Below are 13,577 nucleotides of genomic sequence, written 5' to 3'. Positions count from 1 at the left end.
TCCTTAACTTTAATCGAATAACTTAAATCATAAGGGATCCACCATTTTCTTGACCAACTGCTTCTCAATATTAACATCAATTACAACATCTAGTTTACTTAGTAAAATTGATCTGATCTCAATTACCAAACTGTTTAAGCATTTAACTCAAAATAAAAAGTCACCTCAATTCAACCTCCATTTAATCCATTTTCCAATCATCTTACAACATGCTTAATTCACCATGAATTCACAATTTTGTTCAATTCAACCACAACAATTCCAAGATCACCAAATCAGGCCCTTACCAATCTTCTCTCCCAAACTAGAAGCTAATTTGTCGTGACTGCAATCCACCACCTTTAACCTTTCGGATCCCTAGTAGATAAAACACAATCAATAAGCAACCCACCACCAATTCTGTATCCAAAACAGAAACTACAGAATGTCCTTACCAGGTATCTTACAGAACTCTTCGACGCAGTGGTGGCCTCAGACTAATGTCCTTCATCCAAAACTTCGGTCTTCATCCCCACCACAGAACACCTTTTTAATTAATCAATCACAATAACTAACAGGCTTGAATTCATAATCTAAAAGGATTGGATTCTTACCCTATCTCGATTCTTGCCAAGGTCATGAACTCAATGACCTGCTACACCTCATAGCCCTCATCAGTTCTTCCTCATCTCTTTAAAACAGAATTGAAAACAAGACCAGAAGCTTTCCATCTGATCTGAAAAGTCCATGTTTCAACCAAGTCCAGAAAACCCAAGATTAGAAACCTACTTATATCGGAATTGAAGTTCAACTACCCAAGGAATGAGACTTGAGAACATCTTAGCAAATGAAGGGATTACGCCGGTGAAGATCACGGCGGAGCTGGAGTATCTCACGCGCCATCGGCGGCACGTGAAGCGCTTACGGTGGTTCTGGTCAGAATCAGAAGTCGGGATTAAGGGGTTAAGGTGATTCGTGCAGTCCTAAGCTTCTTCAAGGTGATGGCTTCACTCAATCGTGGTCAGAGGTCGTAACCCTAGCCTTGTAGAAGCCCAGATCGCCGGCGAAGGCGTATATGGAGTTCTCCGGCGTCGAGTCGGCGACGAGGCTTTGGAGTGTTGATGAACAGCCTGCCCTGAACCCGTTGGTGGCGGCAGTGGTTATGGAAAAGGTTCGAAGACCAGTGAACGCGGATGGCATGGCGTCGTAGGTTTCCGGGCATGCATGCGGTGGTTAGGATCTTTCGATCGACAGCGGAATGGCTAGGTTTTGGTTGGATTTGGGTGCTAGTTTGAAGGGTGGCGGCGGTGTTGCAAGATGGTGGCTGGAGCTGGAGTCTCCGGTGGTGGCAGAGGAAAGAAGAAGAGTGAGAGGTTGATGCATGGTTCAGATTTTTCTTGGGTTTGGGTCGGATTCAGAAGCTGCGTTGATTGGTGGTGGCGGTGTGGTGAGATGGTGGCCGGAAATGGTGTTTTCCGGTGGTTGCAGAGAGAAGAAGAGAGAGTGTGCGAGAAAGAGAGGTCGGGGAGAGAGAGAAGACGCGGCCGAGAGGGAGAGGAAGAGAGTTTAGGGTTTTTCAACTCTTTAACCTCCTATTTATACTTATGTGTGTAAAATGACGATTTCACCCTTACAATGAACCACCGAAATTCTTTTAGCTGTCCTTGTTCGGGTTTTCGAGCTCGTTTCATTAGTCGTTTTTCATCAATGACGTCTTTAGTCATTTCTCGACTCCATCCTAGGCCCGAAATATGAAATTTTCAATAAAGCCCAATTCTTCGGACCAACTTTGACAAATCTTTGTCTCGATAATAATCGTTAGTCTGTCAAACCCAACTATACTTAAATGGCTCGAATTGTAGTTTCGACACTCAAGATAATTTCCTAAATAAATTCCTTTACTTAAATCACTATACAAAAAAAAATTTAATGGCGAAAAATTACCTTCGGAAATTAACTAAAATTTTCAGGGACTCACATGCAAGCTTCGAAAGAATAGGATATGCAGATAAATTGACTCTCCACCGTTGTAAAGCATCAAAGCCTTTGATTAAAAGATCGACATATCCATCAGCGAGGTACATGTCAACCTCATGGGATATCATTTCATGAAAGTTTATTTTCGAAGTCTTTTTCTTACATGAGACCAGCAAGTATGTCAGCTCGTCCATCTTCTAATCATGCCTTTGTCACAAGTGTGATTGTGTTTGCATTGGATCACTATTCCATTATTGAAATGAGCCTACTCAAACTCGAACTTGAAAAGATTAAATCAAGCCACGTCGAACTCAAACTCAAAACAAATAGAGGCTAGAGCCAAGCACTGCCGCTCTACCACCTGTCCCTAAAACCACATGTCAATCTGCCATATCACAACTTACATTTCGAGTGTCACAAACTCATTGAAAGGCAGCTAGTTCAGTACAAGAAAATTAGTTGAAGCAAAAACACCAAAGACAAGTAGTTGAATCTCCGCATAAATCCACACCACACTTACCCAGTAAAACATTCTCAACCAATCACTCACCCACCACCAACACCACTCTCTCTGAGATTTCTGCCATGGCCGCCGCCGGCGATCACTCCGACGTCGAACACGTCTTCCGCTTCTTCCGCGTCCACAAAGACGGCACCATCCACCGAACCCATCCCTCCTTCGACAAAATCCCAGCCGTCGACGACCTCACCACCGGCGTCCGATCCAAAGACGTCATCATCTCCACCGACCCACCCGTCTCCGCCCGCATCTTCGTCCCCAAATCCGCCGACCCGGCCCGAAAGCTCCCCCTCTTCTTCTACGTCCACGGCGGCGGCTTCTGCATGCAGTCCGCCTTCTCCTCCATCTACCACGGCTACGTCTCCACCATCTGCTCTTCCGCCGACGTCATCGCCGTCTCGGTCGAGTACGGACTCTTCCCGACCCGGCCCATACCCGCTTGCTACGAGGACTCCTGGGCCGCTCTCCAATGGGTCGCGGCTCACGCGAACGGAACCGGGTCGGATCAATGGCTAAACGAGTACGCCGACTTGAACCGCGTGTTCATCGGCGGGGACAGCGCGGGAGGGAACATAACACACACTCTGGTGTCCCGGGTAGGGTCGGTCGGGTTACCCGGAGTGAAAGTGGTGGGGGCGATTCTGGCGCATCCCTACTTCGGCGGGACCGACGATGATAAGATGTGGCTGTATATAAACAAGGAGAATGAAGGGTTGCAGGATAGGAGGTTGAAGCCGGCCGCAGAGGATCTGGGGCGGCTCGGGTGTGAGAAGGTGTTGGTGTTTGTGGCGGAGAAGGACCATTTGAACGGAGTGGGGAAGAGCTATGTGGAAGAGCTGAAGAAGAGTGGGTGGAAAGGGAGTGTGGAGATGAAGGAGAATAAAGGGAAGGACCATTGCTTTCATTTGGGAGAACCCAAGGATGAACAGGCTGTGGATTTGTTGAAGACAGTATGTTCTTTCATTAATTCATAGATTGATTTCAGAGTTGTAAGCATTATATATGTACTACTGTCTTTCTTCCGCTTGACAAAATAAGAAGGATTTATAAGAGATTGGGGACATACTACTACTTCATGCTCATCTACTTTTAGCATCCAAAGCATGTTTGAATCGATTCAAACTTCTGATCGAGTTGTAATCGATCGGTAACTTGAACTTATGTTTATTCATGGAGAACTTAAATTCGAGTAGTGATAGATCATTTTTGACTTCTTCTAACTGGTATTGTATGCTACTAATTTCGTGTTAAAACCCTAAGAAGTAAGAATGCCAATCGCTTCTTCATGGCAAGCAAGGTAAGTTGCTCGAGGGACTCTGGGATCTTGGCCGAGGCATTGGAGTAGACTCACTGCATAATATACACAACTATATTGTAGTAGACTCACTATATAATGTGGTCATGGAATCCTGGTGCAAACTTAAGTAAACAGCTTGTTTACATGAATTGATTCTGTGAAATATCTAATTTAGTGGGAGAATGTAAAACTTTATGAACTAGATATTTTACATTGTTGTACAGTTCATGAGATAAGATGTTTAGGATTTCATTTTTAACACGTCAATTATATAAATCAGTTGTAATTGAAAAGATTTCTAAAATGCAAATCCGCTTATGAATTCAAATTCAGAAAGTATGGTTATCAATTTTAATCCTTATGAGACAAGAATTTGTAAGTTACTTGACAGTTTATTGATGGAATGAACTGTCTTAACTGTTTTTTTTGTTTTTTTTTTTGTATAAAATGATTGAAACGCTTGCATTGATCCCTACTAGAATATCAATCCTCTCATATATTTTGTCCCATCAAACAACTGAGAGACTAACGTTGCATCTAGGAGAAGCTCAATGGATAATGGCACTGCACCTTGTTAGATTTCCTTATCCCTTCTAATTCTAGAACTGGTTCATCGAATATACTAGAAATGTTGTCCGCGCTTTGCTGCGGGATTGATTTGATCATTGATTGTTTTTGTCGAACTTTACAATTTAGGTAAGGTGATCTTATAACATTACATATCAGAATATTTATATTGTTTTTGTCAGATACATGAATTTTTTGGCTGCATGATTAAAACACGTTACACAAATTTCTCCACCAGAATCATTAACTTGAAATCAAACCTAATGAGAAGATAATGTGAATAAGAATGTTGTTGAGGTCTTGCAAGGTGAAATAGTTGATCATCAAATTCTAGTTACTGATATTTGAAAAAATTTGTTGAATGTATGTAATTAAGAGAAAAATATGTATAGGATATATTATACTCACACTGATAGTCCATAGAAAGCCACTTGCATGAAGTGTATTGAAGTTGTAGTTATCTGAAACTGTGTCAAATGCTGTTGCTTGAGACTCTGCAGAATACTGCGATGATTTCTATGAGATATGGCTATTGTTTCAGTGATGAAGGTCAAAAGGGAAGAGAAGATGATTGATGATTACCTTTTCTGGATAGATTGAACATTGGAAAGAGCTCTGATCCTCGAGATTGAATAGAATCTTAATTCCTCAAGTGTAGAATTCCTCTTTCAGTTGGTGATCCATAAACCTCTACGTCAGTACCATTCTGAAAAGAGTACCAACAGAAAACTACTACCACATCAACCCTTGATTTACCATTTAACTATCTGCTAAACAGTTTTTAAGGATGTACCAACAAAAAATTACTACCACATCAACCCTTGATTTACCATTTAACTATCTGCTAAACAGTTTTTAAGGATGTACCTGTATCTCAGCTGTAGACACTGCGATTTGTTTGTGCAATGCTTTCAATAATTAATTAAGGACCATAGCACTGGAGGCAATCATGACTTATTGTCAGAAGGATAGATTTTCTTCCCACTAACAGCATAAATAATTATTCACAAATCAGCACCACACACAAAATTATCTACAGGCATGCAAGCACAATTGTTTTATTTGCAATATCTGGAATAATATTAGTACTTTTGATTCAAATAGATCACTATTAGTACTTCTATTCAGAGCTATTAATTGATCAGAGATGCACATATTGATTTTAATCAATCAAAAAACAAAGAGAAGTTAAACGATCTACCTCCTGGTTCAAAGTTTTGTTCTAGTCCAGGAGATTATAACAGTAATTCACTTAGTTCAAAGTTTAGTTCCATTAGGCTCCGTTAAGCATTCTTAAATCCCAATGAACTGATATCTACTTTGCATTTAAGATTCTACTGAGGTTCTGAAAGTATAAACATGAGATGTATAAAAATAAAATCAAGCAGACGTACTAAGATCTTATGTGCCATCATTTAGGTCATGGAATAGGCAAGACCGTCATAAAGAACAGAGAAATAAGAAGTATATAAAGATGAATATATGATGAAATAATGTGGTTTCTGATATGTATTTTATATTAACTAAAAACTGATACATTACAGAAACCAAAACCTGAGTCTTGGTTTATGCATTTACAGAAATATTGTCAAGTAGATACTACTGCAATAAGAAAGAGTGATTATTTGGTTGTATAAATCGAATCATACCTTTCTATTCTCTGCCTCTTCTTATGATAACTTGGAACTTGTTGCAGAATTCAAACTAAGTAGCTAGGTACTTGTAACAATGAGATCAGTGAGATTTGTTCCAAATATGAAAGTGGAGTACCTTCAAGCTGCTACATCTATTCTTGTACCATAAGATGGAAGGGGTTTAAGCACAGGCCACTCATTCAGGTCCTAAAATCCAGTTGATTGGTTGAGTTGATATGAGCAAGCAAAGCACATGGTAAATATAAGCAAATCTATCAAACATATCATAAGAGACCAAAATTTAAATTTACCAAATTCCTGTTCAAGTCTATACAAATTCTTCTCAGAATACCTTTACAATAAAATCTATATGATAGTGCGACAATCTTTCATGTGCTGATATCGAGGCTACTTTGAGTTCATGCATAATGTTCAGTTTAGCCATATATAAACAGTAACATTCTATTGCATCATTTCGGATCTAAAGTCTTAGAACTGATTTTCATGAGGATTAATTCATTCTCACATCCTACCGACACACATAACCACTTTATCACAGACAATTAAAACATTGCCTCTCAAAGCATATTCTTTTCCTATATATGCACCTCATCTCATAAAAACAATTACAAAAGCATTGATCTGAGTCATTGTATAAACCAAAAAATTTTGATCTCATAAACTTTGGAAAGGAGGCTGAAAATAATATGACCAAAATTTAGCAGATTTTATTTTTACATAATCTTACCCTTCTTGACATTGTAAAGCTGACTGTGGTTGTTTCCATCCAGGTGCTCCATTACCTGTTGATGCAATCTAGGAGCAAAAATGTCTATGATGCTTAATAGAACCAAACTCCATCGAACTGGTGATGCATGCCTTAGATCTGTCCTTAGAAGAATAGAAAAGCAAATCATTTAGACCCATTTCTAATGAAATACCAAAATCAATGAGGGAACCGGGAACACAGCACACACTTTAATGTCCCGGGTCGGGTCGGTCGGGTTACCCGAAGCGAAAGTGGTCGGGGCAATACTTGTGCATCCCTACTTTGGTGGAACTGTTCATGATAAGATGTGGCTGTACATGAATAAGGAGAATGAAGGGTTGCAGGATAGGAGTCTGGTACCGGCCACAGAGGATCTTCGGCATCTTGGGTGTGAGAGGGTGTTGGTGTTTTTGGCGGAGATCGATGGACCATTTGAAGTGTGGCGGGAAGAGGTATGTGGAGGAGATAAAGAAGAGTGGGTGGAGTGGTAGTGTGGAGGTGAAGGAGACTGTGGGGAAAGACCATTGCTTTCACTTGGCTGAACCCAAGGATGAGCAGACTACGGATTTGGTCAAGAAATTTGCTTCTTTTATTAATCTACACTAGCAGAGAGATGGTTTTTTTCCAGCATTTTGTTTCTTTTTCTTCCAATGACGGAAAGGTTACATCATCAGTTCAAGAAAAATTGAAATGTGTTCGTTACCACATTGCATGCTCGTAATATATGATCCACGACTCTTGGGAGCTAAAGACGTATTTATGGGATGCCTATCTACCAAAAACACAAGTCTTGGCAAAATTATAAGACCTTGTATGGGGACTGACGCCTCAGCCAAATCAAAACAAATATGATACATCAAAATTACTCTCACTGGAAATTATTCTATGCACCGACGGTGTAAGTGACCCAATCCTTATAAAATAATCTCAACCCTTGATATTTATTATCAACTTTATTTTTAATAAACAAAAAGTGTATTTAATGCAATCTAACCATTTATTTATGTTGGTGCAAGTGCACGGCGGTGCTCTGAATAATCTCTCTACTCTCACATATTTTTTTATGAGAAGAGAAAGATTTCATTAAATGTTCTTCAAGACCCGAACGGCACATATATAGCATTCCACGAATTGAGCCCAATATCTGTGACCGAGTACAACAGGCTGGAACAAAATGCTACTCATTATATCAGTTCGCTCGACTTATTCATTAAGTCTATTAACTAAAAATTTACTGTTTGTAAACCAAATGATAAATGAGCTTTCAAGTGCCAATGCATTCAATTGTAATACTCTTAGAAGCTCTTCAATTCAGAATAAATAAGACATTGATGTAATAGAAATTTAAAAGGTAAAAGAACTTAGAATCAATTAACAAAAATAAACAAAAATCTGCTTGTGTAGTCATCTTTGCAGCACTTTGTGATTTGATGACTTCAATCAATTAACAAAAAAAAAAAAAAACAGCAGCTATATCTTCAACACCAATAGTTTCCAGCATCCAAAATCTTCAAGTAGCAGTTGTTGTAGAAGAGTTCGCACCTTCCAAATTCAGCGTATCAGTTTCTTCAAAATAAAAATCATGAAAAAATAAAAAAAAAACAGTCAAATTAATATAGTAATAAGTTAATGAAAATATAAAAATATGCAAGTAAGGTAATATTTTCATATTATTACCTTTCTGCAGTTTCTTCTAGATTACGATACAAGGACATCTCCTCCTTTGTTGGTTCTGAGTAGAAATTAGGTTGCTCAACACTCAACCAATCACTAATGCAGACTAGTACCTCAATTATTTGGAGAGTCAGTGACTCCTAAAGGGATCAACCCTTGTTCTCAAGCTAAAATGTATTCACACTTGCCACTGTAGAGCAAGGAGTTGCAAAAATGTCTTTTACAAGCTTCGAAAGAATAGGATATGCAGATGAATTGACTCTCCACCGTTGCAAAACATCAAAGCCTTTGATTAAAAGATCGACATATCATTTCATGAAAGATCATTTTCAAGCCTTGTTTTTTACATGAGATCAGCAAGTATCTCAGCTTGTCCATCTTCTAGTCATGCCTTTGTCACAAGTGTGATTGTGCTAGCATTGGATCACCATTCCATTATTGAAATGAGCCTGCTCAAACTCGAACTTGAAAAGATTAAATCAAGCCACGTCGAACTCAAAAATCAAAATAAATAGAGGCTAGAGCCAAGCTCTGCCGCTCTACCACCTATCCCTAAAACCACATATTCCCATTCCGCTTCAATCTGCCATATCACAACTTAAATCTCCGCATAAATCCACACCACACTTACCCAGTAAAACATTCTCAACCAATCACTCACCCACCACCAACACCACTCTCTCTGAGATTTCTGCCATGGTCGCCGCCGGCGATCACTCCGACGTTGAACACGTCTTCCGCCTCTTCCGCGTCCACAAAGACGGCACCATCCACCGAACCCATCCCTCCTTCGACAAAATCCCAGCCGTCGACGACCTCACCACCGGCGTCCGATCCAAAGACGTCACCATCTCCACCGACCCACCCGTCTCCGCCCGCATCTTCGTCCCCAAATCCGCCGACCCGGCCCGAAAGCTCCCCCTCCTCTTCTACATCCACGGCGGCGGCTTCTGTTTGCAGTCCGCCTTCTCCTCCACCTATCACGGCTACGTCTCCACCATCTGCTCCTCTGCCGACGTCATCGTCGTCTCGGTCGAGTACGGACTCTTCCCGACCCGGCCCATACCCGCTTGCTACGAGGACTCCTAGGCCGCTCTCCAATGGGTCGCGGCTCACGCGAACAGAACCAGGTCGGATCAATGGCTAAATGAGTACGCCGACTTGAACCGCGTGTTTATCGGTGGGGACAGCGCGGGAGGGAACATAACACACACTCTGGTGTCTCGGGTCGGGTTGGTCGGGTTACCCGGAGTGAAAGTGGTTGGGGCGATTCTGGCACATCCCTACTTCGGCGGGACCGACGATGATAAGATGTGGCTGTACATGAACAAGGAGAATGAAGGGTTGCAGGATAGGAGGTTGAAGCAGGCCGCGGAGGATCTGGGGCGGCTCGGGTGTGAGAAGGTGTTGGTGGTTGTGGCGGAGAAGGACCGTTTTAACGGAGTGGGGAAAAGCTATGTGGAGGAGCTGAAGAAGAGTGGGTGGAAAGGGAGTGTGGAGATGAAGGAGAATAAGGGGAAGGACCATTGCTTTCATTTGTATGACCCAAAGGATGAGCAGGCTGTGGATTTGGTGAAGACAGTATGTTCTTTCATTAATTCATAGGTTGATTTCAGAGTCGTACGCATTATATATGTACTACATACTGTCTTTCTTCCCCTTGACAAAATAAGAAGGATTTATAAGAGATTGGGGACATACGTCTACTTTTAGCATCCAAAGCATGTTTGAATCGATTCAAACTTCTGATCGAGTTGTAATCGATCGGTAGCTTGAACTTATGTTTATTCATGGAGAACTTAAATTCGAGTAGTGATATATCTTTTTTGACTTCTTTTAACTGGTATTGTATGCTACTAATTTCATGTTAAAACCCTAAGAATGCCAATCGCTTCCCATGGCAAGTAAGTAGTGTGCTATCATGACAAGTAAGTATCTGTTCTCATTCTTATGGAGAGCTAAACAGGCTGTTTACCTGAGAATGAGGCTCTGAATACCTCTCTAGTCTGTAATTATGTTTAAATAAATAATTCCAGATTGCTCATCCACCTTGTCTTTATATTTTTAATGTTTGATGTTTAAAATGTGTATATTTGTCTCTACCTTGACTCCTATACTAGTTTTAAGGTCTAAATCTTCTATTTTCCAAAGAAAAATTGCCTCAGCTTAGGATAGAAACAAGCAGCAGTGATTCCGCCTGTTAAAGTAACCGCTAGGCAGGGAGCCGTTAGGTGAAAAACTTGGGCATGTTGAAGGCTAGATTTGTTTTTGTTAAGAGTTTGAACAAGATTTCCTAAAAAAAGGCAAGGGTTGGACCTAAAAGTCAGCATATGACATATTAGGCACTAGTTTAGAAAAGACTACCCTCATAGGTCTTTTCCCCAAAAGAGTTGTGTAATTGGGCACAATACAAACTTGTTGGTGCAAGTGGGCAAAAAACTTGTGAATTCTGGGTAAACAGCAATTAACCCAAAAATTAATGGAGTGATTAAAGTGAATAACAAAGTTAAAGTTGAGTGACCAAAGTGATATATTTAAAACCCTAGCCTCTCTTATTATTTGTTTGGCTTTTTCTTGTCCGGCTGCGCCACGACGTTGGTGCAGGCCTCTGGCCTCGTCGGCGTCCGTTGAGTGTGGCCGGATAGGAGCTTGATGTTTATGGTGGTCGGGATGGAAGGCTGAGAGGGTACAATCGACCCTTCTTTCAGTTAAAGGCGGTATCTACACGGGTAGGGGGTTCGCAGTGGATGGGCCTGTGGTTGAGATGCTCTCTGAATCCTCTTTATGGGTGTGTGACTGGATCCGATCGGATCCGGTTGCAATTCCATTGATGATTGGTGGTGGCCTCGTTTCGAAGCTTGGAGCACAGTGTTCGACGCCGGTGCTAGCTGAGATCGTCCTTCTGGTGGGCGACGGAGGGTCTGGGGAGGGCGACGGAGGGATAGGAGTTGGTATGGTTTCTGGTTTCTCAACCAATCACTAGTGCAGACTAGTGCCTCAACCTTTTGAGGAGTCAATGAACTCCTATAGGGATCGACCATTTTTCTCAAACTAAAATGCATTCTCACTTGGCATAGTAGAGCAAGGAATTGCAAAAATGTCTTTTGCAAACTTGAAAAGAGTAGGATATACAGATGAATTGACCTTTCACCATTGTAAAACATCAAAGCCTTTGACTAAAAGATTGACATATCTATTTGTGAGGTACTTATCAACCTCGTTGGATATCATTTCATGTAATTTTCAAGTTGAGATCATGAAGTATCTTAGCTTGTGCATCTTCCATTCATGTCTCTGTCACACTTGTGACTTTGTGTATGCATTGGATCACTAATTCACTATTCCATTATTGAAATGAGCCGACTCAAACTCGAACTAGAAAGATTTAGGCCCAGTTTGGGATTGATTCTGGAGCTGCTTCTGGACCTGCTTCTGCTTTTGGGGTTATGTTATGTTGTTTGGTAAATTGTTTAGGAAGTGCTTTTGGTCCAATTTGCTTCTCCTAGAATTTGAAATTGAGAAGCACCCAAGTACCAGCTTTGGGAAGCTGCTTCTGTCAAAACACGGAGTGAACAGTATTGATTAAATGAAAGTTTCTCCTTTTTCCTATTATGTCCTCATCTTTTCTATAGGGTTTCGTCTCTTCCCAGCGTCCTCCTCAAAACCATTGATCGATCCAGATCTTTCTTCCTAGCCTGGCAGCCTCCTCCTCAAAACCATCGATCGATTTCGTTAAGAGCATCTCTCTTCCCAGCCTCTTCCTCAAAACCATCGATCTCAAAACCATCGGTTTCTATAGAAATCGATCTCTCAAGAGGATTCAAAACCCAATTCGGTCGCTCCTCCGCCACACGCCTCAAACCCAAAGCAAACCATCGATCGATCTATCAAGAGGATTCAAAACCCAACTCCGTCGCTCCTCCGCCACACGCCCCAAACCCAAAGCATTCCCGGATCGATCTCTCTGTCTCTTCAAAACCCAACTCCTCATGGATGTTTTTTGGGACATGAGTTGCTGGGCTTTGGTGTTTCTGATTCTTGGAGCTATTTGGCTGTTTTGACTAGTATATAGAACCGTTGATTAGTATATAGAACCGTTGTTTAAAAATCATATCTATTGCTAACATTGTATTTCAAATTTTCAATTGGTCTTGGTTTTCGATTATTGTGTGGATCAAGTTTAGTTCAATATGTCTTTTCTGTTTTATGTGTATTTTGGAATTTTTTGCTCTTAATTGATTTCTCCTATAGACATTTTATTGTTTTTTTGAGTTTGCTCAATGCCTTGGTTCATGTCCAGATTCTAGGAAATAAATTGATGGTTTGATATGATTTTTGCTGTCTCAGACACAGAGAAGTTCTATACTGAAAGAACGTGAGAGTGAGGGAGATAGAGAGAAGGGCTGCAATAGAATAGAAAGAAAGAAATAAACAGAAAGGAAACAAAAGAGAGAGAGATGTATATTGAAATGTAATTGGAGGTGGTTGTGGTGTGTGTTTGGTGGAGGGAGATAATTGTGTGGTAGATGTTGGTGTTGCAGAACCTTATTTCAGATTAGGTTGCTGCTCAGTTCAGCTTGTCTACTGTGATGACCTGGTTGTTATGGTTTTAGAAAGTGACTTGTTAATTTGTTTGTGCTCTGTTGCCTCGTGTTTAAATAATCTATTGGACTTAACCTTAACTTAAAGTTAAGTGATGCCATCTATAAAGTATACAACAAACAAAATAGATATAGATATATATGTGTGATTGTGTGTGTTCTTATGTTTAGCTTAGTTCTTGTCAAGTTGGCTTTAGTTTCTGCATTCTGTTGTTTTTGACCCAGTTTCATTTTTACTAAAAACTGTACATTTCGGCTGGGTATTTGTAGTTGGTGTCTTCATAAAAGTTTCAGTGGACATCTTGAAGATCATTTCAGAATTGGAATCTCATAAAAAGGATTTCTCTAGATTAAATTATGAATTTTCGAAGTTGAAGGTCTGCATCAGGAAATTCTGTGAATTGTTTTTGACCCAGTTTCATTTTTACTAAAAAATGTACATTTCGGCTGGGTATTTGTAGTTGGTGTCTTCATAAAAGTTTCAGTGGACATCTTAAAGATCATTTCAGAATTTGAATCTCATAAAAAGGATTTCTCTAGATTAAATTATGATTTTTCG

At 40.5% G+C, this 13,577-nt stretch overlaps 1 protein-coding gene, 2 long non-coding RNA genes and 1 pseudogene across 6 annotated transcripts; 2 read left to right on the top strand and 2 right to left on the bottom strand.

Annotated features, from left to right (window-relative positions):
* Positions 1-147: 147 nt before the first annotated feature.
* LOC121050134 lies at positions 148-1,536 on the bottom strand. Its single transcript, XR_005802058.1, has 3 exons — positions 594-1,536; positions 435-503; positions 148-357 (listed from the first exon to the last, which is right to left on the bottom strand). It is a non-coding gene; the product is annotated as an uncharacterized LOC121050134 (long non-coding RNA).
* A 791-nt stretch (positions 1,537-2,327) lies between these two features.
* On the top strand, positions 2,328-3,562 carry LOC112171637 (2-hydroxyisoflavanone dehydratase). The gene has a single exon (XM_024308794.2). The coding sequence runs from the start codon at positions 2,542-2,544 to the stop codon at positions 3,448-3,450; it is 909 nt and encodes a 302-aa protein (XP_024164562.1). The 5' UTR covers positions 2,328-2,541; the 3' UTR covers positions 3,451-3,562.
* Positions 3,563-4,258: 696 nt separating this feature from the next.
* LOC112171638 lies at positions 4,259-6,866 on the bottom strand. 4 transcript variants are annotated; one of them, XR_005802316.1, is made up of 5 exons: positions 5,990-6,866; positions 5,208-5,324; positions 4,923-5,046; positions 4,749-4,844; positions 4,259-4,600 (listed from the first exon to the last, which is right to left on the bottom strand). It is a non-coding gene; the product is annotated as an uncharacterized LOC112171638 (long non-coding RNA). The 4 variants fall into 4 exon arrangements; XR_005802315.1 differs by having other exon boundaries at positions 4,259-4,844; positions 5,990-6,181; positions 6,723-6,866; XR_002925129.2 differs by having other exon boundaries at positions 4,259-4,844.
* Positions 6,867-8,885: 2,019 nt separating this feature from the next.
* On the top strand, positions 8,886-10,104 carry LOC112174047 (annotated as a pseudogene).
* Positions 10,105-13,577: the final 3,473 nt, after the last annotated feature.

Source organism: Rosa chinensis, chromosome 6 (assembly GCF_002994745.2).
Source record: "Rosa chinensis cultivar Old Blush chromosome 6, RchiOBHm-V2, whole genome shotgun sequence".
Classification (NCBI taxonomy): Eukaryota; Viridiplantae; Streptophyta; class Magnoliopsida; order Rosales; family Rosaceae; genus Rosa; species Rosa chinensis.
This window is presented reverse-complemented; position numbering and strand designations above follow the sequence as displayed.

What these genes read in the sequence shown, in the direction of transcription:
- LOC112171637 (XM_024308794.2), top strand. Translation starts at nt 2,542, where the DNA reads ATGGCCGCCGCCGGCGATCACTCCGACGTCGAACACGTCTTCCGCTTC.